This window comes from Macaca mulatta, chromosome 14 (genome assembly GCF_049350105.2).
Source record: "Macaca mulatta isolate MMU2019108-1 chromosome 14, T2T-MMU8v2.0, whole genome shotgun sequence".
In the NCBI taxonomy this organism is placed as follows: domain Eukaryota; kingdom Metazoa; phylum Chordata; class Mammalia; order Primates; family Cercopithecidae; genus Macaca; species Macaca mulatta.
This window is the reverse complement of record NC_133419.1, coordinates 83,445,937-83,472,629: the sequence shown is the minus strand read 5'-3', so window position 1 is coordinate 83,472,629 and position 26,693 is coordinate 83,445,937. Positions and strand designations below refer to the sequence as shown.

At 38.2% G+C, this 26,693-nt stretch overlaps 1 protein-coding gene across 2 annotated transcripts in view; it reads right to left on the bottom strand.

Annotated features, from left to right (window-relative positions):
• Positions 1-479: 479 nt before the first annotated feature.
• DDIAS (DNA damage induced apoptosis suppressor) overlaps positions 480-26,693 on the bottom strand; it is a 32,738-nt gene continuing 6,524 nt past the window's right edge. Inside the window, exons 2-6 of one of the 2 annotated variants that reach the window (XM_028833876.2) lie at positions 20,984-21,083; positions 19,215-19,343; positions 5,912-6,073; positions 4,876-4,993; positions 480-3,425 (exon numbers count right to left, since the gene is read on the bottom strand). In XM_028833876.2, the coding sequence (XP_028689709.2) occupies positions 807-3,425; positions 4,876-4,993; positions 5,912-6,073; positions 19,215-19,327 (3,012 nt within the window). In that variant the 5' untranslated portion in view covers positions 19,328-19,343; positions 20,984-21,083 and the 3' untranslated portion in view covers positions 480-806. The remainder of the gene's footprint in view (positions 3,426-4,875; positions 4,994-5,911; positions 6,074-19,214; positions 19,344-20,983; positions 21,084-26,693) is intronic. The other variant, XM_015115343.3, reaches the window with a different exon arrangement.

Here is a 26,693-nt window from a genome sequence, read left to right as displayed (position 1 = left end):
AGAACCCACCAGATTCTAATTGCCTGATTATTCCAATAGATCATGAGTTTGAGGGAAGGAGCTTGATTTTAATCTTCAGTTTCCAGCACTAAGCACAGCCCTTGACATGTAGAGTAGGCATTCAGTGTATACATATTAAATAAAATAGCAACAGTTTCACACATAACTTGTAAATAGTTTTTTTTTTTTTTTTTTTTTTTTTTAACGTTTCTTCTTACCCTCAGCTCACTGATGGGTTAGCTGCTTTTCTTCCATGCTCCCGCAGCAACATAAATGTTTGTCATGCCCATTACAAACCCATATCATTGCATTTTCTGCACTGTATGAAATTACCTGTTTATCTGTCTGTCTTCTCCAGCAGACTAAAATATTTTGAGATCAGTGATCTTGTAGCTTTCTATCCCAAACTCAGCACACTTATTGGCCTATAATATAACAGGCATTTTCTGGTCTGAGCTGAACAATTAAAAAAGATTAAGTTTTGGTTCGCAAAGGCTTTATTTCTGGATGTATAGGTGATTTTAACAAATATTAATACTTTCAAAAACAATCTTAACAATATTATTAAAGTAAAATAAACAGTATAGGATAAAGTGCTCAATTACCTAATCATAGTATTCTAGATAAAACCTGGGGAAAACAATGGCTTTATATTTTAAAAGGCACAGTAGCACCCAGCACAGTCCTCTTTTTCAATTTGCTTCTCTCCAAGTGTTCAAAATGTAAGGAATGCTTTCCATACCCCTGAAGGCAAACATTTCCAAACAGATTTAAAAGTTCAGGAATTGGGTTCAGGTGACTTTTTGTTAAAACAATTCAGGTGACCAAGCACTTTGAGTATCACACACTGAAGGTGGGCCTTTTTCTGAAAATGGAAGGCAACATTCTAAACAAGAATCAGGTCTAAGAATAGGGTGCAGCTGAGGTGCTGCTAAGACTTGAATGTCTGGACATTTGGAAATCCAGCCTGAACTTTTACAGTTATATTTAGGAGTTTTCTCTTTCATAACAACTGCTGTAAGCATATTCTTTAATTTCTTCTTAATTAAACCTTTATTGGTTCCTTGTCTAATATGTTTCAGTTTCTTTCTTGGTAACTCTTGATCAGGGAAATGATGGGCAGCAAGGCATTTCCCTAGACCTATGACTTGGAATCCAAGCATATCTGAAGGAAATATTTTTTGTGCGGTAGGAGGGACCCATTCATCACTATCAGTTTCATGGCACTCAGCAAAAGGAGAGGGATTGAAAACTTCTGGTTGTGAAATACCAGATACAACAGGGCTTCTGATTTTCTGGCTAGGTGTTTTTATATTTTTTGGACAGCTTGGGCTGGCTTGCTGTTTGTCATTTTCCGGGAAAATCCTTATTTTTTCATAGTTAGCATCAAGATCTGAATAAAATACAGGTTTTTTAAAAGCTCTGTTTATCCCATGAATTCTTGTTTGGTGGAATCCTGAAATTGGAGTTGACTGTGAACACGGAACAAAGTCTTGACTATTTTCAACATTATATTCTGAATCTGATTGAAATTGAGGTGTTGGAGAGCAGGTTCTTGAACGCCTAGAGCCAGAAATGCTTTGCAAGGATAATTTTTGTGAAGGCTGGATGAAGTCTTCAGAAAGTGATCTCAGTGAAAAATCAGACTCTGAAGGATGACTTTCTGCCAAAGACGTTCCCCGTTGTAACAAAATTTCCTGTGATTTTTTGGTAATCTCTGTTGCAATGTCCATTTCTTTAGCAATATCATCAAAGAGATCAGCAGAGGCATCATAGCTACCTTCATAACCAATAGAATAGCTCTGCGTTAAGTTGTTATTGATATGTCCCCAAGGCATTTCTTTCAATGCATCTGTACTTCTATTTGGACTATTGCAAAGAGTTTCTAGAGGATATGTAAGTTTCCTGCAAATTGTAAAACTGTCATCTTGGTTCTTGGACCACCTATAATATTGTTTATTTTCTAATTTGCAAAGATCAGAGACATCATTATACTTCCTAGAACATAGAGTTGTCAACTTTTCATTCATTTCTGAAAGTGATTTTTCTCCACATCCATTCAAATATTTGTTATTTGGACTAAAATGGTCACTCTCTGAAGTACTGGGCCTAAATAGAATTTCATCCCTGGGTGGTGAGATTCTGATAGTCTTCTTAAGAGTAACTATTGTTTCTGAATCTTTTGAAGATGAAAACAGAGCTGACAGGTAAGGATTTGGTAGAAAATACTCTGACATACCTCTTCCATTATGATTTACAGAGACAGCCTCTAATTTGTTATCTGGTTGTGACTCCTTTTCAACACTAGGACTTAGATTTACTTTACAGTTGAAAAGGAAGTCATCTTTGCTACAGTTTGCTTTGACTATTGCTTGTGATGATCTTAAAGCTATAGGTGGTATATGCAGGGCTCCAGTAGTTCTCTGGGGAGTCACAGATAACCTGCTGTGGTCTGCATGAAATATATCAATGTCATTATCTACATGATGCTTCCTACTACTGACATCTGCCTGGGTTATAGCAATCTCACTTTCAAGAACTGCCAGAAATTTGTTCAAGCTTTCAGAGAATGGTAGATCATCCCAAATTTGAGGGTCGCCATCCTGGGAATTGCTGGTTGTCTCTTCAAGTCTGACTAACGAAGGTGGGCAACATGTAGACCTCTTTTGAAGGCTAGTGGGGGTATCTATACCATGATGCTGGAAACATGGTGGCTCATGCTGGGACCTATTTTTAATTTCCACTGCACTGTGGAAGGATTTTGTATTACTTGACTCAAGGGGCTCTCGCATTTCCAAAGAGAATAAATTAGAGTCATTAACTCCAATTTCATGATGACTGCTGTGAACTGCACTCAGCTCCTTAGCTTGTAAGCCAAGTTCTTTACCCAACTTTTCTGCTGTAATCTTTTTATCCATATATGAAACAAGGCTCCATGAATCCTGAATGGGATCATGGCAGCTACTGGAACCAGTGGCCTCTGCAATGGAGATGGAATTTCTGTTCTGCTGAAGAGTACCAAAGGCCTTACTTTGTTCTGAAGCTGAAAAATCATCATCTGTTAGTTTTGAAACAATGGAAGTGAACTCAAGTGATGGCTGCCAGAATTTTGAAAAAGTATCCTTGCTGCAGGACTTGAAAAAATAAGAAGTGCTGTCAGAAGTATATATGCTGCTGAGATCACTATTTGAGTGATCTAAAGAAAGTAAGTGATTGTTAGGTGCGTTAGAGTCACACTGAAGTTTCCTGAAATTAAAAGTCTGCAAAAGTTGACAGAAGTAGTCAATGACAGTAAAGCCTGCAACACCTGGGTCCGGTAGAACAATCTGGCAAGCCACTAGTGCTCTGGCTTTTCTTTTGTGGTCAGAGCATTGCTGTAAGAAGTTACTGGCATCTGCACCTTGTCCAGAGTGGCTTTCAAAATTCTGTGAAAGAAGAAATTTAAGTAAGAATAAAATTGTCTTCCTTTTACTTAAAACATGAAACAGAGATTTAGCCAGGCACAGTGGCTCATGCCTGTAATCCCAGCACTTTGAGAGGCCGAGGCAGGCAGATCACTTGAGCCTTAGGAATTTGAGACCAGACTGGGCAACATGGTAAAACCCCGTCTCTACAAAAAAATACCCCCACAAAAATTAGCTGGGCATGGTGGGTGTATGCCATGCTACTCAGGAGGCGGAGGTGGGAGGATCTCCAGAGCCTAGGGAGGTCAAGGCTGCAGTGAGCCATGATCTTGCTACTGCACTCCACCCTGGGTGACAGAGTGCGACCCTGTCTCAAAAATAAAATAAATAAACAGATTTAAAAGGTTAAAACAGACACAACTATTACCCCCACCCCCTAATTCCAATTTCGATTCTGTTAAGAGTTATAGGCAAAGTAGCATATGTAAGAGAATATAAACCTTAGAGTAAAGAGCTTGTTTAAACTGATTTGAAGAAATCCTAGTTCCAGCATTTACTAATAGTGTTGAGACTGGACAATTTATTTAACCTCTCGGGGTCTTAGTTTTCTCATTTATAAAATAAAAATAAAAATGCAGAGTACTGTTTAGTAATAAAATGGAAAACCGCACAGTGCCTAGAAAATAGTAGTGGTTAAATAAATGGCAACTATCATAGTTCTCATTAAATAAGGAAAGAGAGGAAGGGAGAGGAGGGGAAAAAAGGGGAGGGGGAAAAAGAAGAGAGGAGAGAAAAGGATTGTCTATGATTTTAACAAAGTAAAGCTCTGTAGCTGCTGATTCTACTTTCCCTTTGGATTTTTCTCACTCTTCTGTTGTGGAGTGCTCTATTTCCTCTTTTAAAACCCTGATTTCAGTGTGGAAAAAAATGTCTCTTTGTTCCCTTTAGCATAGATGAGAGAAAACTATTACTCCTTCAAAGTCAATACATTTTTTAACTTCTTCTACAGTCACTTTTATAATTATTTAAGACCATATTTCTTAATCTAGTTTTAGTATTCTTATCAATACTCAGATATTTTGCCTTCAGTGTTCCATTATTCTCTTTTTATAGATGACAGAATTAAAAAGCTAGAGAATTGATGGAAGTTTTACTATATAATTTGAACAAAATCTGGAGGGCAAAATAAATACTAACAACCAAAAACAAATATCTAACATTTCTAAATATATAATAAATGTATATTTTTAAGCTCTGAAAGTATTTGAAGTAGGCTCCCCTGACTTTTGAAAGAGGAAGTTGTTACACATGGTGTTTTAACAGACCACCTATAGGCTATTTTTAAGTAGTTTAAAGTGTTTCCACAGGCCTTCACATTTATAGAACTCCTAACAACTATTTAGAAAATTCACATAATTCATTATAATGGAAATGTTAACAGATTATTAAAAAGAAAGTTAGTCTCAATTACCGTCACTCCAAAAATAAAGCTTTGTCCAACAAAGCAAGTTTCAACTGCTTTAGTTAATAGATTCTGAGTTGTATCATTGTCGAGTGTTTCTGGAATTTTATTAGGATCCTGAATGTACCTTGATTGGGGAAAAAAAAAAAATGTGAAGAAATAAACTTTGAAATTTTAACTTGCCATAAAGTCAGAGACACAATTAATTTGAAAATGCAGCATGAATCTTTTATAGAGGAAAAAAAAGTGACTTTAAGAGCCAGGCAGTTTGTTCTCTCTAGTTTCTCACAGCACAGAAAAACCAAGAAAACCAATTGATCAAGTGTGAGTAAAGTAGTTACCTGACTAACCATCAGGCCCGGCAATAATTATAGGGAAAAATAAAAGTGGCAGTGCAAATAGTGGTGGGATCTCTAGTCCTTCACTTCAAAGCAGGAAAAAGTCTTCCCTTTTCTCTGATAATCCTGGTTGTGGTCCCTTTATTGTCTCAAGCACAAAAACATGGACATAGATTTCTTGTAAGTGATTAGGGGAGGAGGGCAGAAGATTGAAGGAGAAGAAAAGCTTTAATTGTTTATCCTTATATTCTCAGGACAATGTCATAAAAGGTCAAACTATGCAAATAAAGTTGCAATACAGATAAAAAAATAACAAAACTTCAATTTCTGATATGAAAATATTCCCTCAAATAGATTCTCCTGCCTTAGGGGGAACTTAACTGTTTGAATGCTAACCTCAATTTGGATAATTCTTCAATTTGAAATTATGTTACTTTCTTAGCCTCTATTTCTGTAACTTGGATTAGAGATTTATAATTTAATATTCTAATTACAGATTAATTACCCTAAATAAAAGGAGACTGTTTTAACATCATCATAATATGTATTCAGGAAATAAACATCTTTCTAACTTGCTTGTCCTTTAAAGGAATTGACGATCTGGGGTTGAATGAACATCTTTTTACAAAAATGCATATTGCCTTATAAACTTGTATCTTCAAATTCTAAGGGCAGTCAGGAAAAAAGGATGTTTTAAGTATTCTTACCTGTGCAAACCAGTGGCAGTAAGACCAAAAAATGTATCTAAGCAACTTCCAAATACAGTAATAACAAACAATTTGTTTGATTCTGCAACTTTTAAGGAAAGTTTGTATCTGTAATTGGCATTTCCAGATTCACCAGTACAGCCACATTTCGGACAATTAGACCTAGAAAAGTGGTGGAAAAAAGTGTGGAGATGTTCATTAAATGTTTTTCATATGATGAAAACTCCAGAAGAGTAAAAATTTAAAATAACATTTTGTGTATAAACGCTCCTACACAACTCAAATTCTTCTTAAACTCTTTCAGATCAACTTCTTTTAAATTTCTCTATTCAGAATAGTCAGCTTTACTGATTTAAATTAAATAGCCCCAAGTTGATAGAAATACATACCAAATTGATAGAAAACTAAAGGAGAACTGTACATGAAAGAGAGGACAAAAAGGCCGGGCGCAGTGGCTCATGCCTGTAATTCTAGCACTTTGGGAGGCCAAGGTGGGTGGATCATGAGGTCAGGAGATTTAGACCATCCTGGCTAACACGGTAAAACCCCGTCTCTACTAAAAATACAAAAAAATTAGCCAGGCATGGTGGTGGGCGCCTGTAATCCCAGCTACTCAGGAGGCTGAGGCAGAAGAATGATGTGAACCCGGGAGGCGGATCTTGCAGTGAGCCAAGATCGCACCACTGCACTCCAGCCTGGGGGACAGAGTTACACTCCATCTCAAAAAAAAAAAAAAAAAAAAAAAAAGAGAGAGAGGACAAACAATAAATAATCTCAAAATATTTAATACCTATTTATACACAAAGCACTTAATTGCGTTTTTCTCACCATAATGAAAATTACTTTCTTTAATTCATTAGAATATGTTGATAACTTACCAGATTATAAAACTGGATATGAAAACCATGCAATTTAACTTGTTTTTTTAAGACAATATGTAATGGTGGCTAAAGGCTTTCTAGTAGAAAAAGTGTACATCTACATGGCAGTGTAACTCTATTGCCATGTACTCATTGTCTGACAGTTACAAAATTCTTGTGTTCCTCATCTATAAAGTCCAGGGCTGAAGAAGGATTAAAATAGACAAAGGGTCTAGTGCAAATACTGTGAAATTAGTGTTAGTCTGCTTTGCCCTCATAATTATATTAAGTATTGTGATAATTACTGTCACTTATACTGTTTCCTTCTTTTCTAGTTTGCAATGTATTATAACTCTGATTTCTATCTTTCATGTTAATTTCCACCCCCTCAGTTATGTTAACTTTATTTAATAGACAGAATAGTCTAAAAATTTTTTTGAAATACAACAAGCACCTAAAAACATTTTCTGGTAATGGCTAATACTAGAATTTTGTTTTTTCTTCAGGTTGCTAAAGATCTTAAAAAAGAGTGGCAAAAGGCAAACAGAAAGCAAGGTGAAAGATGGTTGTATAAATTTGATTGTTGCCAGATAGCCACTAGGGGGAGTCTAAAATCTGTAGCTCTCAAAGTGACTCACCTTTATTAGATCTGTGCTATGATTCTTCTGCCATACTGAGGATGGATCTATACCAACCCATTCATATAATCCTACACAAATCTGCTGGAATTTGTGCTGTAGGTTAGCCATAGAATGAATTAAAGGTAATTGACTCACTAGGGGATAAAACTCCATTAGTACCAAACTCTAGTGAAATGAACTGTTTAAAATATTTATTGGAATTTCTTTAAAGGCTATGCAATAATAACACATACATGTCTAATGTAAAATTCCTAGCAAAACTTAGACTAATTAATATGCATTAGCATTAAGTTTACAAATGTTTTCAACATGCATTATTTCATTTTTATAGGTAAAATTTACAAATGGAGAAATTAGTTTGAATTTTTATCTAAGATGACAAAGTTGGTAAATATATGACCCAAACCCAAGGCTGCGAACTCGTATCATGAAGTTCTGATATTATGATATGGTAACAGTGGGACCAAATGGTTAAAATAAAAAATCGCTTGCAATGACAATATCAATAATAGCCTCAAAAAACTATGTCTGTTAGTGTTAATGCATTTACATATTAAACTATATATGTTTTTATAAAGTACATATGTATAATGAAGATATTTATTTATATAGTTTGCTTTAATCCTTTTAGGAACGATGCTGGATTGAAATAAATGTTAGTGTGGTGTAATATAGATCAGAGTTTCTCAAACATTAATATGTATACAAATCATCCAGAGATCCTGTTAAAATGAAGATTCTGATTCAGGAAGTCTGGGATGAGGCCCAAGATCCTGCATTTTTAATAAGCTCCCAGGTGATGCTGATGCAGATGTACCTTAGGCCATACTTCGAGAAACAAGGACATAGACAACATATTCACATCACTGTCCCCTAATTTAACTTCCAGAGGCACCCCTATTTCTAAAATGTCATTTGATACAGAATAGCAGTTTTCAAACTTTTTGATTTCGCACTCCTTTATACTCTTAAAACATTATTGAGAATATCAAAGAGCTTTTGTTTATGTGAATAGTATCTATCTTTTTTTATTAAAAAATATTTACTTGGGCCAGGTGTGATGGCTCACACCTGTAATCCCAGCACTTTGGGAGGCTGTGGCGGGCAGACCGCTCAAGCTCAGGAGCTCGAGTCCAGTCTGGGAAACATGGCAAAACTGCATCTCTACAAAAAACACAAAAATTAATGAGCGTGGTGGCATGCGCCTGTAGCCCCAGCTACTTGGGAAGCTGGGGTGGGAGAATTGCTTGAGCTCAGGAGGCAGAGGTTGTGGTGAGCTGAGATTGTGCCACTTAACTCCAGTCTGGAGGTGACAGAGTCAGACCTTGTCTCAAAAAAATAAAATAAAATAAAATAAAATAATTTACTTGCCAAAGATTGAATATATTCAAGGTATACAACATGATGATTTGAAATACGTATACACTGTGTAATGATTACCATAGTCAATTTTTTTTTTTTTTTGAGACAGAGTCTTGCTATTGGTCAGGCTGGAGTGCAGTGGTGCGATCTCAGCTCACTGCAGCCTCCGCCTCTTGGGTTCAAGTGATTCTCCTGCCTCAGCCTCCCGAGTAGCTGAGACTAGAGGCGCCCGCCAGCACACCCAGCTAATTTTTTTGTATTTTTAGTAGAGACAGGGTTTCACCGTGTTAGCCAGGATGGTCTCACTCTCCTGACCTCATGATCCGCCTGCCTCAGCCTCCCAAAGTGTTGGGATTACAGGCGTGAGCCACCGCACCCGGCTACTATAGTCAAATTATTTAACACATCATGCATTACCACTCACGCTGTACACTAGATCCACAGAACTTGTTCTTCTTGTATCTGTCTATATTTCTTTTTTGGTTTGTTTTGAGACAGGGTCTCACTCTGCTGCCCAGGCTGGAGTGCAGTGGTACTATCATGGCTTACTGTAACCTCAAACTTCTGGGCTCAAGAGATCCTCCTGCCTCAGCCTTCTGAGTAGCTGGGACCACAGGCACATGCCACCATGTGTGGCTAATTAAAAATTTTTTTTAGAGATGGGGGGGTCTCACTGTGTTGCCCAGACTACTCTTGAACTCCTAGGCTTAAGTGATTCTCTTGTCTCAGCCTCCCAGAGTGTTGGGATTATAGGCGTGAGCCATCACACCTGGCCTCTATCTATATTTCTCATGAAATGAGAAATTAAATGAAAGTGAGAAATTAAAACTGAGAAATCAAAAAAATATTAATTCATTAAAAACAGACCCATTACATGGTTAACACAAAAACACACTTTTATGAAAAAGTTACATTTTTCAAATTTTAAAAATTAGTAAGAAGAGACCAGCATTGTTTCACATTTTGCAAATCTCTTTAATGTCTGGTTTCATAAAAAGACAGCTGGATTCTCATATCTGCTTCTCTGCTCAATCTGTTGTGATAGTACATGTTGTGTAGCCTGTGGGAAACTCCATTATGCACTCATGAGAGACTGAGAGTGAAAAGGCAAATAATGCCTTAGAATTATGAAAACAGATTTGAGTTCAAGGAGCCTCTGAAAGGATCTATCTGAAATAATGGCTATAATTTGCTATCTTTTTTGTTTGATCCCAGTTAAAACACCGAGTTTCACTTGTTTATTTTTTATTTTTATTCATTTTTTTTTTGAGACAGGGTCTTGCTTTGTTGCCCAGGCTGGAGTGCAATGGTATGATCTCAGCTCACTGAAGCCTTGACCCCTCAGGCTCAAGTGATCCTCCCACCTCAGAATCCTGAGCAGCTGGAACTACAGGCACATGCCATGATGCCTGGCTAATTTTGTTTATTTTTGGTAGAGGATAGGTCTCACTATGTTGCCTAGGCTGGTCTCAAAATCCTGGACTCAAGCCTATCTTGGCATCCCAAAGTGCTGGGATTACAGGTGTGAGACACTGAGCCCAGCCTAATTTTAAATTTTTTTTTTTTTTTGTAGAGACGGGGTCTCACTACATTGCCCAGACTGGTCTCAAACTCCTGGACTCAAGCAATGCTCCCACCTTGGCCTCCCAAATGCTGGGATTACAGGCATGAGCTACTACGCCCAGCCTGATTTATTTTTCTAGTGTCCTGATATTTAGCCCAGATGTAGAAGAACTGGATTAATGTTTTCTTAGTTTTGAAAACCTTAAAAAATCAGATGAAAGCAATGGACTCACTCTCTCCCCTCAAAAAACATATATGAACACAATATTCTACATATTTTAGGGACTGGAGGAGTCATACACACCTATAATGTATCCACAGATTCCAGTTTAAGAATATCCTGACTATATGATTATATAATATCCCTTTCCGAGTTTATAGACCCAGATTAAATATACACAAAGTAATGAGACATATTTTAAAAAACATATCTCTTAATGCTTCCACATATCACTTCCCCCACAAAATAAGAAAACTATGATCTATATGTGTGAAATTAAATTTGACTTGCTTAAGTAAATGATATAAGCTCTTTGGGTACTTGGGAATGGGGGAGAGGATAGGTAGTCTCTGAGCGATGAGTCCTATTTTAAGACAGGAAAAGAAAGTTATTAGTGTTAGAGACGGATTTCTAGGCTAAAAGGGATTATGGGTCCCATTAGTCACCCAGAAGGGCAATTTCTATCTGTTTGGGCTAGATGGATAGCTTGTCTGGATAAATAAATTCCTTCTCCAGCTTATAATTTTGGGGAGAGTACAGACATACACTATTGTGTGTGTATGTGTAGTTACTGCTTCTCATGAAGGACTGAACTAACTTTGTACACTTTGTTTTACAGATTTATGTCTATGTTTGTATATTTATATAATGACACCCCCTTTCGAATGAAATGTAACTTGGAACACTAATATAAGGATGAGAATAGAGATCTTGCTGAAACTAACCTGGGGGCCCTGGAGTCCTTCCTACTACTCAGCACTATGCACTATTACTACTCTAATCCCATCTCTCTCCAGAAGCACTTCCATGGAGCGCCAAGGCTCTGCAGAATACCTATAGATTGAAAACTACTTTCAATCTACTGATCTTATCTTGGAGGTTAAGAAAAGAAAAAAGTTAATTTCATAAAGCACAAAATACTTATTATGATTACAGTCACTAAAAATTTCAGGTTCAAAGAAAATATTTACGGAGGTCTCTCTGTTCTTCAGCATCTCTAAGATCTTCTGCAAAGGCAAGAGCATGGAACTCCTCTGTCATAAACTTGCTGTGCTACAGCAATGGGGAAATGAACATGAAGAATTTCTGTTTCCTATGTTGGCATACAACTGATTTCAAGTAAGAAAAGAGGGAAGCAAAAACAACAGTAGAAAAGATAAGTACCAGGATTTAGATCATCATGGCGAATGGGAGGCAGGATTAGATTGCAGCTCCAACTTGGATGGACAGAGCAGCATGTAGGGGCTCGCGTCATGAATTTTAGCTCCAGAACAACTGCAAGAACAAACAGGAATCCCAAGAGGACCCACAGACCCTCTGAAGGAAGTGGACTGCTCCTGCAGGACCTGGGAGATACCCCAAATACTGTGTGGTATTCATGGCTGAGAGACCCAAAGACAATTCACATCACAGGACTCTGTGCAGACAAACCCTGAGTACCACCCTGGAGCCAGATAGACTTGCTGGATGGCTAGACCCAGAAGAGAGATAATCACTGCAGCTCGGCTCACAGGAAGCCACATCCATAGGAAAAGGGGGAGAGTATTACATCAAGGAAACATCCTGTGGGACAAAAGAATCTGAACAACAGCCTTCAGCTCTAGACCTTGCCTCTGACAGAGCCTACCCAAATGAGAAGGAACCAGAAAACCAACTCTGGTGATATGACAAAATAAGGCTCTTTAACACCTTCAAAAAAAATCACACTAGCTCACCAGCAATGGATCCAAACCAATAAGAAATCCGTGATTTACCTGAAAAAGAATTCAGTGAGGCACCAGAGAAAAGTGAAGCCCAATGGAAGGAAATCCAAAAAACAATACAAGAATTGAAGGGAGAAACATTCAAGGAAATAGAGAGCATAAAGAAAAACAATAAAAACCTGAGGAAACACTGGACACACTTACAGAAATGCAAAATGCTCTGGAAAATCTCAGCAATAGAATTGAACAAGCAGAAGAAAGAAATTCAGAGCTTGAAGACGAGGTCTTCGAATTAACCCAATCCAACAAACACAAAGACAAAGGAATAAGAAATTATAAACTAAGCCTCCAAGAAGTCTGGGATTATGTTAAACAGCCAAACCTAAGAATAATCAGTGTTCCTGAGGAAGGAGAGAAATCTAAAAGTTTGGAAAACATATTTGGGTGAATAATTGAGGAAAACTTCCCTGGCTTTGCTAGAGATCTAGGCATCTAAATATAAGAAGCACAAGAGCATCTGGGAAATTCATCAAAAAAAGATCATCACCTAGGCACACTAAAGTAAAGACAAAGGAAAGAATCTTTAGGAGTTGTGAGACAGAAGCACCAGGTAATCTGTAAAGGAAAACCCATCAGATTAACAGCAGATTCTCAGCAGAAACCCTGCAAGCTAGAAGGGATTAGGGTCCTATCTTAAGCCTCCTCAAACAAAGCAATTATCAGCCAAGAATTTTGTACCCAGCGAAACTAAACATCATATGCGAAGGAAACATAACAGTCTTTCTCAGACAAACAAATGCTGAGAGAATTTGCTACTACCAAGCCACCATCACAAGAACTGCTAGGCCGGACACAGTGGCTCACACCTGTAATCCTAGCCCTTTGGGAGGCCGAGGTGGGTGGATCATCTGAGGTCAGGAGTTTGAGACCAGCCTGGCCAACATGGCAAAACCCCATCTCTACTAAAAATATAAAAATTAGCCAGACGTTATGGCGGGTGCCTGTAATCCCAGCTACTCGGGAGGCTGAGATAGGAGAATTGCCTGAACCCGGGGGACGGAGGGTGCAATGAGCCGAGATTGCACCACTTCATTCCAGTCTAGGCGAAAGAGCGAAACTGTGTCTCAAAAAAAAAAAAAAAAAAAAAAAAAAAAAAAGAAAAAGAAAAACTGTGAAAATGAGCTCTAAATCTTGAAACAAGTCCTGGAAACACATCAAAAACAGAATCTCTTTAAAGCATAAATCATGAAGGGCCTATAAAACAAAAATACAATTTAAAAAGCAAAAACAAAAATACCCAAGATACACAGGCAACAAATACCACGATGAATGCAATGGTACCTCAAATCTTAATACTAACATGGAATGTAAATGGCATAAATGTTCCACTTAAAAGATAAAGAATAGCAGAATGGATAAGAACTCACCAACCAACTATCTGCTGCCTTCAGAAGACTCACCTAACATATAGGACTCACATAAACTTCAAGTAAAGGAGTGGAAAAAGGCAGTTCATGCAAATGGACACCAAAAGCAAGCAGGGGTAGCTATTTTTATATCAGACAAAAACAAACTTTAAAGCAACAGCAGTTAAAAGAGACAAAGGACATTATATAATGATAAAAGGCATCGTGCAACAGAAAAATATCACAATCCTAAACATTTATGCACCTAACACTGGAGCTCCCAAATTTATAAAACAATTACTAATAGACTTAAGAAATGAGATAGGGCTGGGCGCGGTGGCTCAAGCCTGTAATCCCAGCACTTTGGGAGGCCGAGACGGGCGGATCACGAGGTCAGGAGATCGAGACCATCCTGGCTGACACCGTGAAATCCTGTCTCTACTAAAAATACAAAAACAAAATTAGCCGGGCATGGTGGCAGGCGCCTGTAGTACCAGCTACTCAGGAGGTTGAGGTGGGAGAATGGCAAGGGAGGTGGAGCTTGCAGTGAGCCGAGATCATGCCACTGCACTCCAACCTGGGCAACAGAGTGAGACTTCGTCTCAAAAAAAAAAAAGAAAAAAAAAAAAATTACCAACAAAAAAAAGTCCAGGACCAGATGGATTCACAGCAGAATTCTACCAGACATTCAAAGAAGATTTGGTACCAATCCTTTTGACGCTATTCCACGAGATAAAGAGGGAATCCTCTCTAATTCATTCTATGAAGGCAGCATCACCCTAATACCCAAATCAGGAAAGCAAAAAAGAAAATTACTGCCCGATATCCTTGATGAACACAGACGCTAAAATCCTTAACAAAATACTAGTTAACTGAATCAAACAACATATCAAAAAGATAATCCACCATGATTAAATGGGTTTCATACCAGGGATGCAGGGACAGTTTAGCATACATAAGTCAATAAATGTGATATACCACATAAACAGAATTTTAAAAACAAAAATCACATGATCATCTCAATAGATGCAGAAAAAGCATTCAACAAAAGCCAGCATCCCTTTATGATTAAAACTCTCAGCAAAAGTGGCATACAAGGGACATACCTCAATGTAATAAAAGCCATCTATAACAAACCCACAGCCAACATAACAATGAATGGGGAAAAATTGAAAGCATTCCCTCTGAGAACTGGAACGAGACAAGGATGCCCACTCTCACTATTCTTCTTCAACATACTACTGGAAGTCCTAGCCAATGCAATCAGACAAGAGAAAGAAAGAAAGGGCATCTAAATCAGTAAAGAGGAAGTCAAACTGTCACTGTTTGCTGACGATATGATTGTTTACCTTGGAAACCCTGAAGACTCCTCCAGAAAGCTGCTAGAACTGATAAAAGAATTCAGCAAAGTTTCTGGATACAAGATTAATGTACACAAATCAGCAGCTCTTCTATACACCAACAGCGACTAAGCAGAGAGTCAAATCAAGAATTTAACTCCTTTTACAATAGCTGCAAAAAAACAAAACCAAAGACAAAAAACCAGACAAATAAATTTAGGAATATACCTAACCAAGGAGGCAAAAGACCTCTACAAGAAAAACTCCAAAACACTGCTGAAAGAAATCATGGACAGCACAAACGAATGGAAACACATCCCACACTCGTGGATAGGTAGAATCAATATTGTGAAAATGACCATGCTGCCAAAAGCAATCTGCAAATTCAATGCAATCCCTACCACCACTATTCTTCAAAGAATTAGAAAAAAACAATTTTAAAATGCATATGGAACCAAGACATAGCTGGCATAGCCAAAGAAAGACTAAGCAAAAAGAACAAACCTGGAGGCATCACATTACCTGATTTCAAACTATACTATAAGGCCATAGTCACCAAAACACCATGGTACTGGTATAAAAATAGGCACACAGGCCAATGGAACAGAATAGAGAACCCAGAAATAAACTCAAATACTTACAGCCAACTGATCTTTGACAAAGCAAACAATAGTGGGGAAAGGACACCCTTTTCAACAAACGGTGCTGGGATCATTGGTTAGCCACATGTAGGAGAATGAACCTTATACAAAAGCAACTCAAAATGGATTAAAAATCTAAGACCTGAAACTATAAAAATTCCAGAAGATAACATTGTAAAAACTCTTCTAGACACTGGCATACCCAAAAGCAAACGCAATAAAAACAAAGATAAATAGCTGGGACTTAATTAAACTAAAGAGCTTTTGCATGGCCAAAGAACAGTCAGCAGAGTAAACAGACAACCCACAGAGTGAGAGAAAATCTTCACAACCTATACGTCTGACAAAGGACTAATATCCAGAATCTACAATGAACCCAAACAAATCAGTAAGAAAAAAACAAACAATCCCATCAAACAGTAGGCTAAGGACATAAATAGACAATTCTCAAATGGCCAACAAAACATATGAAAAAATGCTAAACATCACTAATGACCAGGGAAATGCAAATCAAAATCACAATGCAATACCGCCTATTCCTGCAAGAATGGCCATAATCAAAAAATCAAAAAACAGTAGATGCTGGTGTGGATACAGCGATCAGGGAACACTTCTACATTGCTGGCAGAAATGTAAACTAGTACAGCCACTACGGAAAACACTGTGGAGACTCCTTAAAGAACTAAAAGTAGAACTACCATTTGATCCAGCAATCCCACTACTGGGTATCTACCCAGAGGAAAATAAGTCATTATGTGAAGAAGATACTTGCACACGCATGTTTATAGCAGCACAGTTCAGAATTGCAAAATCGTGGAACCAACCCAAATGTCCATCAATCAATGAGTGGATAAAGAAACTGTGGGGTGTGTGTGTGTGTGTGTGTGTATGATGAACTACTACTCAGTCATAAAAAGGAATGAATTAATGGCATTTGCAGTGACCTGGATGAGACTAGAGACTATTATTCTAAATGAAGTAACTCAGGAATGGAAAACCAAACACCATATGTTCTCACTGATGTGTGGGAGCTACGCTATGAGGACACAAAGGCATAAGAATGATACAATGGACTTTGGCGACTTGGGGGGAAGGGTGGGAGGGGGTGAGGGATAAAAGACTACAAATAGGGTGCAGTGTATACTGCTCGGGTGATGGGTGCACCAAAATCTCACAAAGCACCACTGAAGAACTTACTCATGTAGCCAAATACCACCTGTACCCCAATAACCTATGGGGAAAAAAAGATAAGCACCAGAAATTATGGATATAGTTTAAAAAAATTTTTGTGTCAATATAGTATGTGCAGAAAACAGGTTATATTTCCATGGACTATGTTTCCACAGGCAAGGACTATGTGCCATGGGTTTTATATTCCAAAAGAGTCCCATCACTTATATTCCAAAAGAGTCCCCTCACAAGTCCTTTCCCAGGGCATTTTAAGCTCTAAGAAAGAGAGAGGAAGATGTCATTCTGAATACAAATTTCACTGCCAATTTGGAAGTAGTATGGTGATTATGAAGGTAGACAGAATTCAGATTGTGTAGGCTTGAATATGTTTCTGCCCCTAACTAGCTGGCTGTGTGATGATTTGCAGTAAGTTACTTAACTTTTCCAAGCTTCAGTTGTCTCCTTTAAAGGCTGGCATTAACAACAGCATTCACTTTATAGGGCTGTTGTATTAAAAGATATAATGCCCACAAAGCTCCTAGCACAGTGCCTACTGTACAGTAAACACTCACTAATGTTATCTATTGGTATTACCAGTCTAAATAAGCAACAATGGCATTATTGTTCAACCTAAATTTTTGTTGCAGATTATCTTTAAAATAAATGACCGGAAAGAGTTTTAAAAATATTTTATATCTATATATTACTGATAATGTATCACACAATGTTCTAGGCATGTTATGCATATTAACCTATTTGATCCTTACAAGAACCTTATGAGGCAGATATCACTTTCCCCATTTTGAGGCTCAGATAATTACAGTGACTTGCCCAAGGCCACACAGCTGTAATGGCAGGGTTGTGATTTGAATCCAGGCAGTCAGCTCCAGAGAATTATGCTTTTAATCATGATAACATACTGCAATAAGGTAAAGTATACTTATAATAGATTATAATAATAATAGCTGCCACTTTGGAAATTCTAATATATATTATGTATTCTACTAGAACATTTCTGTGCATTCTCTCTAATTTACAATGATCCCATATTGTGGGTACCATGATCCCACCTTACAAATGAGTAATTAGACTCACAGAAGTTAAATATCTTGCCCTAGGTCACAAAGTTAATGAGAGCCAGAGCCTACATGCAACTCTGTTGTGTTCTCTGAAGCTTGAAATTGTTCCATTACAGTAAGTCCTCATTTAACATTAGTGATAGGTTCTTGGATACTGTGACTTTAAGCAAAACTACTTATAGTGGTTCTCAAATAACATCACTATAACGTTGATGAGAAAAAAATTTGTTTCACTATACATCATTTTGCTTAAAGTTGCGGTGTCTTAGAATCCGACAACATTAAGTAAGGACTGTATACCACACTGCTTCTAAGTATAGATTCTGATGAAAGGCAAATAGCCCATGGGTTTTAGTTGTTTCAAATGACAGGCAGGAACCTGAAAATGGGTGAACCTAAGACAATCTAAACACTATCTGGCTATCACTTATTCATTCGTCTAACGAACACTTGTTGAACATTTTCTATGAACTAAGCCTGAAGATGGATGCCAAGGATTTAATGATGAATAACACAAACAGGGTCTTTCTCTCAGAGCTTACAAATGAGTACTTGAGAGACTGGCTTAATAAAGGAACAGTGTGATAACTACTTCAAGGATTACTTAGAGTCTAGATATGAGTTAGAACTGCCCATCTCCCTTTGTGCCTCCCCATTCAATGCTAACTAGACAAAAAGACTAGTTAAGAATATTGCTGGCACACTACTCTTTCTTACATAGTTCTAGCTACTTACTAGTTATTCTTATCCTCTCTTCCATGCAGAGAGACAGTGTTCTGGAGAAACTTCAAACCTAACCTCTCATTTCTACTCTATAAAGATAAGAGGAAGACCTTAGGCTCTCAGGTATAGTTGGCTTGCATCTGAGCACCATAATAAAGAATTATATGCCAAACACCTTTCTAGTTGCTAAAGGATAGAAATTACTATAACATAGTCCCTGGTCTCAAGGAGTTTATTTATTTACATTAAAAAGTATTCTAAGGATCATGCAAAAATAAACAAACAATAAACAAAAGCCTGCTGTATTATTCCCAGGGATATCCCAGAAATGGGTTAAGTTTTGTACCCAGTATTGGGACTTACTGAGAAGTTATTTTTCTTCAATGAGGCAAGCATTTAGCAAAGGACTTGACAGTAACTTAAAACTTTTCTCTAGTAATAGATGATTAGCAGTGAAATCTGTTCTGGGATTTACAGAAGAACCAACTCCTGAGAGTTGTCCTGTTTGGTAAATCTGGTCCTTGCCCTTGAGCCATAGGAAATCTACAGTGTGCACTTGTATTTCCTCTCTCACCCGTACAGACTTTACTTTTACCTTTTGGAGACCAGGATTATCCTAGAGAAGCACTTCTGACATGATGGATATATAAAACTTGAATTCTGGAGAGCAAGTACTGAGGCTAGAAGAAATTTTCTTCTTCTATTCATGTGTTCACACCGTGGCCTGCAAAACAAAATAGTCATTGGGATGACTGGCAAATCTTTCATTACAGCGCATATTCATTTCTTAGGAAAATCACAACCTCTACTGCAAAGCTAATAGATGTCATGTGTTTCACTTTCAAAGTGAAGGTGGTGTCAATGTATTGGAAAATTAATTCTTTTTCTACTTAAAATATTAACAGGAAGAAAATCAGATTTAAAACAGTGTGGTTTAAGCAAATTCTTGTATCCTGTTTCTTAATAAATGCTCTATCCCAGTAATTCAGGAAAGATGTCATTTAGCTTCTTCACACCTTTACAAGAAGATACAAAACTTGTGTCTGCCATCAATACAAAGGAAACTACAGGTTGAGCATCTTGAATCTGAAAGTCCAAAACCCAAAATCTGAAATGTTTTGAGTGCCACCATGATGGCACAAATAAAAATTCCACACGTAAGTACTTAACACAAACTTTGTTTCATGCACTAAATTATTAAAATAATTGTGGCTGGGCGCAGTGGCTCATGCCTATAATCCCAGCACTTTGGGAGGCCGAGGCGGGTGGATTACCTGAGGTCAGGAGTTCGAGACCAGCCTGGCCAACATGTTTTCTCTACGAAAAATACAAAAATTAGCCGGGCGCGGTGGCTCACGCCTGTAATCCCAGTACTTTGGGAGGCCGAGGCGGGCCGATCACAAGGTCAGGAGATCGAGACCACGGTGAAACCCCGTCTCTACTAAAAATACAAAAAATTAGCCGGGCGCGGTTGTGGGCGCCTGTAGTCCCAGCTACTCGGGAGGCTGAGGCAGGAGAATGGCGTGAACCCGGGAGGCGGAGCTTGCAGTGAGCCGAGATCGCGCCACTGCACTCCAGCCTGGGCGACAGAGCGAGACTCCGTCTCAAAAAAAAAAAAAAAAAAAAAAAAAAGAAAAATACAAAAATTAGCCGGGCATGGTGGTGAGTGCCTGTAATCCCAGCTACTCAGGAGGTTGCAGCAGGAGAATTGCTTGAACCTAGGAGGCGGAGGTTGCAGTGAGCCGAGATTGCACCATGGCACTCCAGCCTGTGCGACAAGAGCAAAACTCCATCTAAAAAAAAAAAAAAAAGTACTGTATAAAATTACCTTCAGGCTATGTGTAAAAGATGTATATAAAACATAAACAACTTTTATGTTTAGATTTGGGTCTCATTCCTGTATCTCATTAATTGTATGCAAATATTAAAAAATGCAAAATTCACAAGACTTCTGGACCCAAACATTTCAGATAAGGTATATTCAATCTGTACACGAACTTACATGAATCTTTTAAAGAACCTAAATTGGTGGAAATGGTACTTTTTTAGCTGAAATACCGTTTTATTAGATTCCAGTGTGCTCATTTTATACATCTTGAAGAGAAAAGAAGACCTCAGATTTTGTAAACAGAAAAAGCAAAATGTTACATGTCAAACGATAGCTCAAAGTGTTTTAATATCCTTGTATAAAACACACCAGGAAGGCCAAGGGTGGTGGCTCATGTCTGCAATCTCAGCACTTTGGAAGACTGAGGTGGGGGGCAATCACTTGAGCCCAGGAGTTTGAGATCAGCCTGGGAAACATAGGGAGACACTGTCTCTACAAAAAATATAAGAGAATTAGCTGAGTGTGGTGGCACGTACCTGTAGTACCAGCTGCTTGGGAGGCTAAAGCAAGAGGATCAAGGCCATAGTGAGCTATGATGATGCCATGGCACTCCAGCCTGGGTGATAGAGCAAGACCCTATCTCCAAATAAACAAAGAAATCAGAGGAGTAAAATAATAAAATACAGACATACCTCATTTTATTATGCTTCACTTTATTAAGCTTCACAGATATTGCATTTCTTTCTTTCTTTTTTTTTTTTTTACAAATTGAAGGTTTATGATAACCCTGTCTCAAGCAAGTCAATTTTTCCAGCGGCATGTGCTCACTTTCCACCTGTCACATTTTGGTAATTCTCACAATATTTCAAAAGTTTTCATTTTTATTATATCTGATGGTGACTTGTGATCAGTGATCTTTGATGCTACTATTGTAATTGTTTTGGGGCACCACAAACTGCACCTGTATAAGACGAATTTAATCTATAAATGTGTATTTGACTGCCCCACCATCTCTCTCCCTCTTGTTGGGTCTCCCTATTCTGAGATACAACAATATTGAAATAAGGCCAGTTATTAATCCTACAATGACCTCTAAGTGTTCAGGTGAAAGGAAGAGTCACACATCTCTCACTTTAAAACAAAAGACAGAAATAAAAATTAAGGTTAGTGAGGAAAGCATGTTGATAGCCGAGATAGACCAAAAGTTAGGTTTCTCGTGCCAAACAGCTAAGGTGGGAATGCAAAGGAAATGTTACTGAAGGAAATTAAAAGTGCTACTCCAGTGAACACATAAGTAAGAATGTAAAACAGCCTTTTTTTGATATGGAGAAAATTTTAGTGGTCTGGATAGAAGATCAAACGAGCCACAACATTCCCTTAAATGAAAGCCTAATCCAGAGTAATACTCTAATGCTCTTCAATTCTATGAAGGCTGAGAGAGGTGAGGAAGCTGCAGAAAAAAATGCTTGAAGCTAGCAAAGGCTGGCTCTTGAAGTTTAGGAAAAGAAGCCATCTCCAAAACATAAAACATAACTTGCTGCAAGGTAAAGCAGCAAGCGCTGATGTAGAAGCTGCGGAAATTTATCCAAAAGATCTAGCTAAGATAACTAGATCTTAACTAGTTGACGATGGTGGCTACACTAAACAACAGATTTTAAATGTAGACACAACAGGCTTATATGGGAAGAAAATGACATCTAGGACTTTCATAGCTAGAGAAGTCAGCGCCTGGCTTCACGGCTTGTCAGCACCTGGCTGCAAGGCTTCAAAGAACAAGCTAACTCTCTTGTTAGGGGCAAATGCAGCTGGTGACCTGATATTGATGCCAGTGCTCATTTGCCATTCCAAAAATCCTGCAGGCCTTAAGGATTATGCTGAATCTACTCTGCTTGTGCTCTAGAAATGGAAGAATAAAGCCTGGATGACAGCACATCTGTTTATAGCATGATTTACTGAATATTTTAAGCCCACTGTTGAGACCTATTGCTCAGAAAAAAAGATTTCTTTCAAAATATTAATGATCATTGACAATGCACCTGGTCACCCAAGAGCTCTGATGGAGATGCACAAGGAGACTGATATTATTTTCATGCCTATTAACACATCCATTCTCTACCCATGGATCAAGGAGTCATTTTGACTTTCAAGTCTTATTATTTCAGAAACACATTTCCTAAGGCCATAGCTGCCATAGATAATGCTTCTTCTGATGGATGTGGGCAAAGTAAGTTGAAAATCTTCTGGAAAGGTTTCACTACGCTAGACGCTAATAAGAACATTCATGATTTATGGGAGGAAGTCAAAATATCAACACTAATTGGAGTTTGGAAGAAGCTGATTCCAGTCCTCATGGATGACTTTGAGGGGTTCAAGCTTTCAATGGAGGAAGTGACTGCAGATGTGGTGGAACAGCAAGAAATCTAGAATTAAAAAGTGGAGCCTGAAGATGTGACTTAATTGCCGCAATCTCATGATAAGGCATGAACTTATGAGGAGTTGCTTTTTATGGATAAACAAGAGAGTAGTTTCTTGATATGGAACCTACTCCTGGTGAGGGTGCTGTGAACATTGTTGAAATGACAACAAAGGATTTAGAATATTCCATAAGCTTAGTTGATAAGCAGTGGCAGGGTTTGAGAAGACTGACTCCAATTCTGAAAGAAGTTCTACTGTGGGTAAAACGCTATCAAACAGCACTACATGGTATAGAAAAATCTTTTGTGAAAGGAAGAGTCAATGCAGCAAACTTCAATGTTGTCTTATTTTAAGAAATTGCCTCTGCAACCCCAACCTTCAGCAACCACCACCCCAAGCAGTCAGCAACCATCAACACTGAGGCAAGACCCTCCACTACAAAAAATTATGACTCATTGAAGGCTCAGATGATCATTAACATTTTTCAATAATAAAGTGTTTTTAAATTAAGATATATATTTTTTAGACATAATGCTATCGCATACTTAGACTATAGTATAGTGTAAACATAACTTTTATTAATATATGCACTGGGAAACCAAAAAATTTGTGACTCACTTTACTGCAATATTTACTTTATTGCAGGGGTCAGAAACCCAACCCACAATATCTCCGAGGTATGCCTGTAGTGATGTTCTCTTTATACTTTCTTTTTAAAAATTCAGCCTGGGCAACATGATGAGACCTCATCTCTCCAAAAAACAAAAAAAAGGTTAGTCGGGCATGGTGGTATGAGCTTGGGGTCCCTGCTACTTGGGAGGCTGAGCTGGGAGGATCGCTTGAGCCCAGGAGGTGAAGACTGCAGTGAGCTGTATTCATGGCATTGCACTCCAGTCTGGGTGACATAGTGAGACTTCTCCTCAAAAAAAAAGAAAAAGAAAAAAAGAAAAAAAAAATTAAAAGGTTGATATGTGGCAGAGTGTGGTGGCTCACGCTTATAATCCCAGCACTTTGGGAGGCTAAGGTGGGCACATCAACTGAGGTCAAGAGTTTGAGCCAGCCTCGCCAAAATGGTGAAACCCTGTCTCTACCAAAAATATAAAAAATTAGCCCGGTGTGGTGGTGTGCACCTGTAATCCCAGCTACTCAGGAGGCTGAGGCAGAATTGCTTGAACCTGGGAGGCAGAGGTTGTAGTGAGCCAAGATCATGCCACTGCACTCCAGCCTGGGCGATAGATCTCTTTGAGGCTCTGTCTCAAAAAAAAAAAAAAAAGGTTGGTTGGTTTACTAATTTTTTAAATGGATTAGCTTATTTATAACATAAAATACACACCTCACAACAAAGGTCTTTGTAACTGTTTGAGATAAAGCTGTATTAAGAAACTTTCATTTTTAAGCACATGGCAAAAGCTTTCAATTCTGAAATGGGTGATACTGTTTTTGACACTGGCATCAGCAAACTGACAAAGTGGAGGTCACTCGTTTTAAAAGAGTAGAATCTTTTTGGTATAGTACTCCATAAAGATGATCACAAACATAGAAATGTGGTGACTATGTAAGGGAGATGTTAAAGTGATACTAATCCTGTTAGTCAATCAAAATAACATGTCTATAAAAATAAAATCTTGCCACCTAAGTTAATAAGATGGAAATTTGCAAAGATGAAAGATAATAATTTACATAAGTCACTGATCTGTATAAATTAAAGCGAGCATAGAAAAGAGAAGGCTAATCCTAATTTTTTGCTATCCTTGTTGGGATTCTTATGTATACATTAGTAAGGTTCTGCCAAAAGCCGATTATGTATTCCTAGATTTGGTTATCACCTTAGGCTACATGGCAATCTCAAAGGACACAGTAGGGTAGGGAATATAGGATACAAATGAAAGGCAGAAAGAAAGGTCAAAGAAAAGTGCCATTATGAATGCTAAAATCTCAAATTCCTTGCCATTGCAACTGTCAAAAGACAAAATTACAACAATTTTGCGAAAGATCTTAATTGGCTTTATTTATGATTCTGTCAGAGGTGTTTGAACAAAAGCAACTCCATCTTGTCTAGAGGGCAGGTACAATGAAGCTGAGACATACTGGGCTGAATTCCCAGATGCTTAAGGCATTCTAAGTCATAGGATGAGATATGAGGTCGACACAAAATACAGATTATAAAGACCTTGCCGATAAAACAGGTTGCAGTAAAGAAGCCAGCTAAAACCCACCAAAACCAAGATGGTGACGAAGGTGACCTCTGGTAGTCCTCATTGCTACGCAGCCACCAGCGCCATGACAGTTCACAAACACCATGGCAACATCAGGAAGTTACCATATATGGTCTAAAAGGAGGAGACACAAATAATCCCATCTTGTTTAGCATACCATCAAGAAATAACCATAAAAATGGGCAGCCAGCAGCCCTCGGGACTGTTCTATGTCTTTTATTCCTTTACTTTCCTAGTAAACTTGCTTTCACTTTATGGACTCGCCCTGAATTCTTTCTTGCGCGAGATTGAAGAACCCTCTCTGGGGGTCTGGATTGGGACCTCTTTCCTGTAACAGTTCTAGAATCGGGAAATACTTTATTCCATAAAATACAGTAAGTGTCCCAAGGGGCAGAACAGAGAAGTTTGGTTTTATAGACAGAGAAGGGCTGAAGAAAGTAGAAACAAAGAACAAAAAGCAGCTTAGTCATTTCAGAGGTACTTTCCTCCTAAAGTGGGAACAGAGGGACAGAAAAATACAGGAATAATTGGTTGACATAAGCCTACTTTTTGTTGTAAGCATCAAAGGCAGAGCAAACTTCATTGTCATGACAACTGAAACTGGCATGTGTGGGAAATTTGGTTATTTCTCTCTACTGAGTTCTAGGAAGATCAGATAACAATGCAGTTTTGATTTGGTGAGGTGGAACTTTAAGTATAAATGTCTCTATTTTGATTTTTAGTCAGGTCTACTGGGGCCTAGTGCACGAGCTTAGTCCAAAACAAAGGCCTCCTATAACTTTTAGTTAACACAACAATGGTGTAATGTCAACAAGGGCATCATCCCTCCACATTCTAAAATCCAATTTAGCGTAGGGTTTAGTATAGAGGTATACCTACCTGTGAGTTAGAGGAGCTAAAATAGCATAAAGCTCACTCCTGAACATGCTGTCTCTTACCTGCTTAAAATCCTGTTATTTAGAATGAAGCCTCAATATCTCACAATGGTCTGTGCAGCCCTGGGTTAGCTAGATCTTGCCAATCCCTGACCTCACTTAATACCACTCTCCTTCTTAATCACTGTATTTCAAGCCATGCTGGCCTTCTTTCTGCTCCTCAAGCATACCAAACAATTCCCTTCTCAGGCTTTTGTGCTTACTGTTCTCTTTGGCTAGGATATTCTTCCCTTAGGTCTTGGAACAGTCGGTTCTTTATCATCCTTCAATCTGTAACTCTGTTATCCCCTCAGAGAGCCCCACTTTAGCTCAAGTAGAATCCTCCTTCCTCTTAGTTTCTATGGCATTACCTGTTTTATCCTTCATGGTACTAATCGTGCTGGATAGTCATCTTGTATATGTCTTTGCTTACTTATTTTTGTTCGTTCTACCCATCACTAGCCTAAGTTTCATAAAGATGGGGACCTAGTCTACCCTGTTCTCTACTGTAACCCCAGTGCTTAGAACAGTGCTCAGCACACAGTAAGTTCACAATAAATATTTATTGAATAGGGCCAGGTGTGGTGGATCAGGCCTATAATCCCAGCACTTTGGGAGGCCAAGCTGGGAGGATTGCTTGAGCCCACCAGTTTGAGACCAGCCTGGGCAACACGGTAAGAACTCTGCAAGTAATAAAAAAT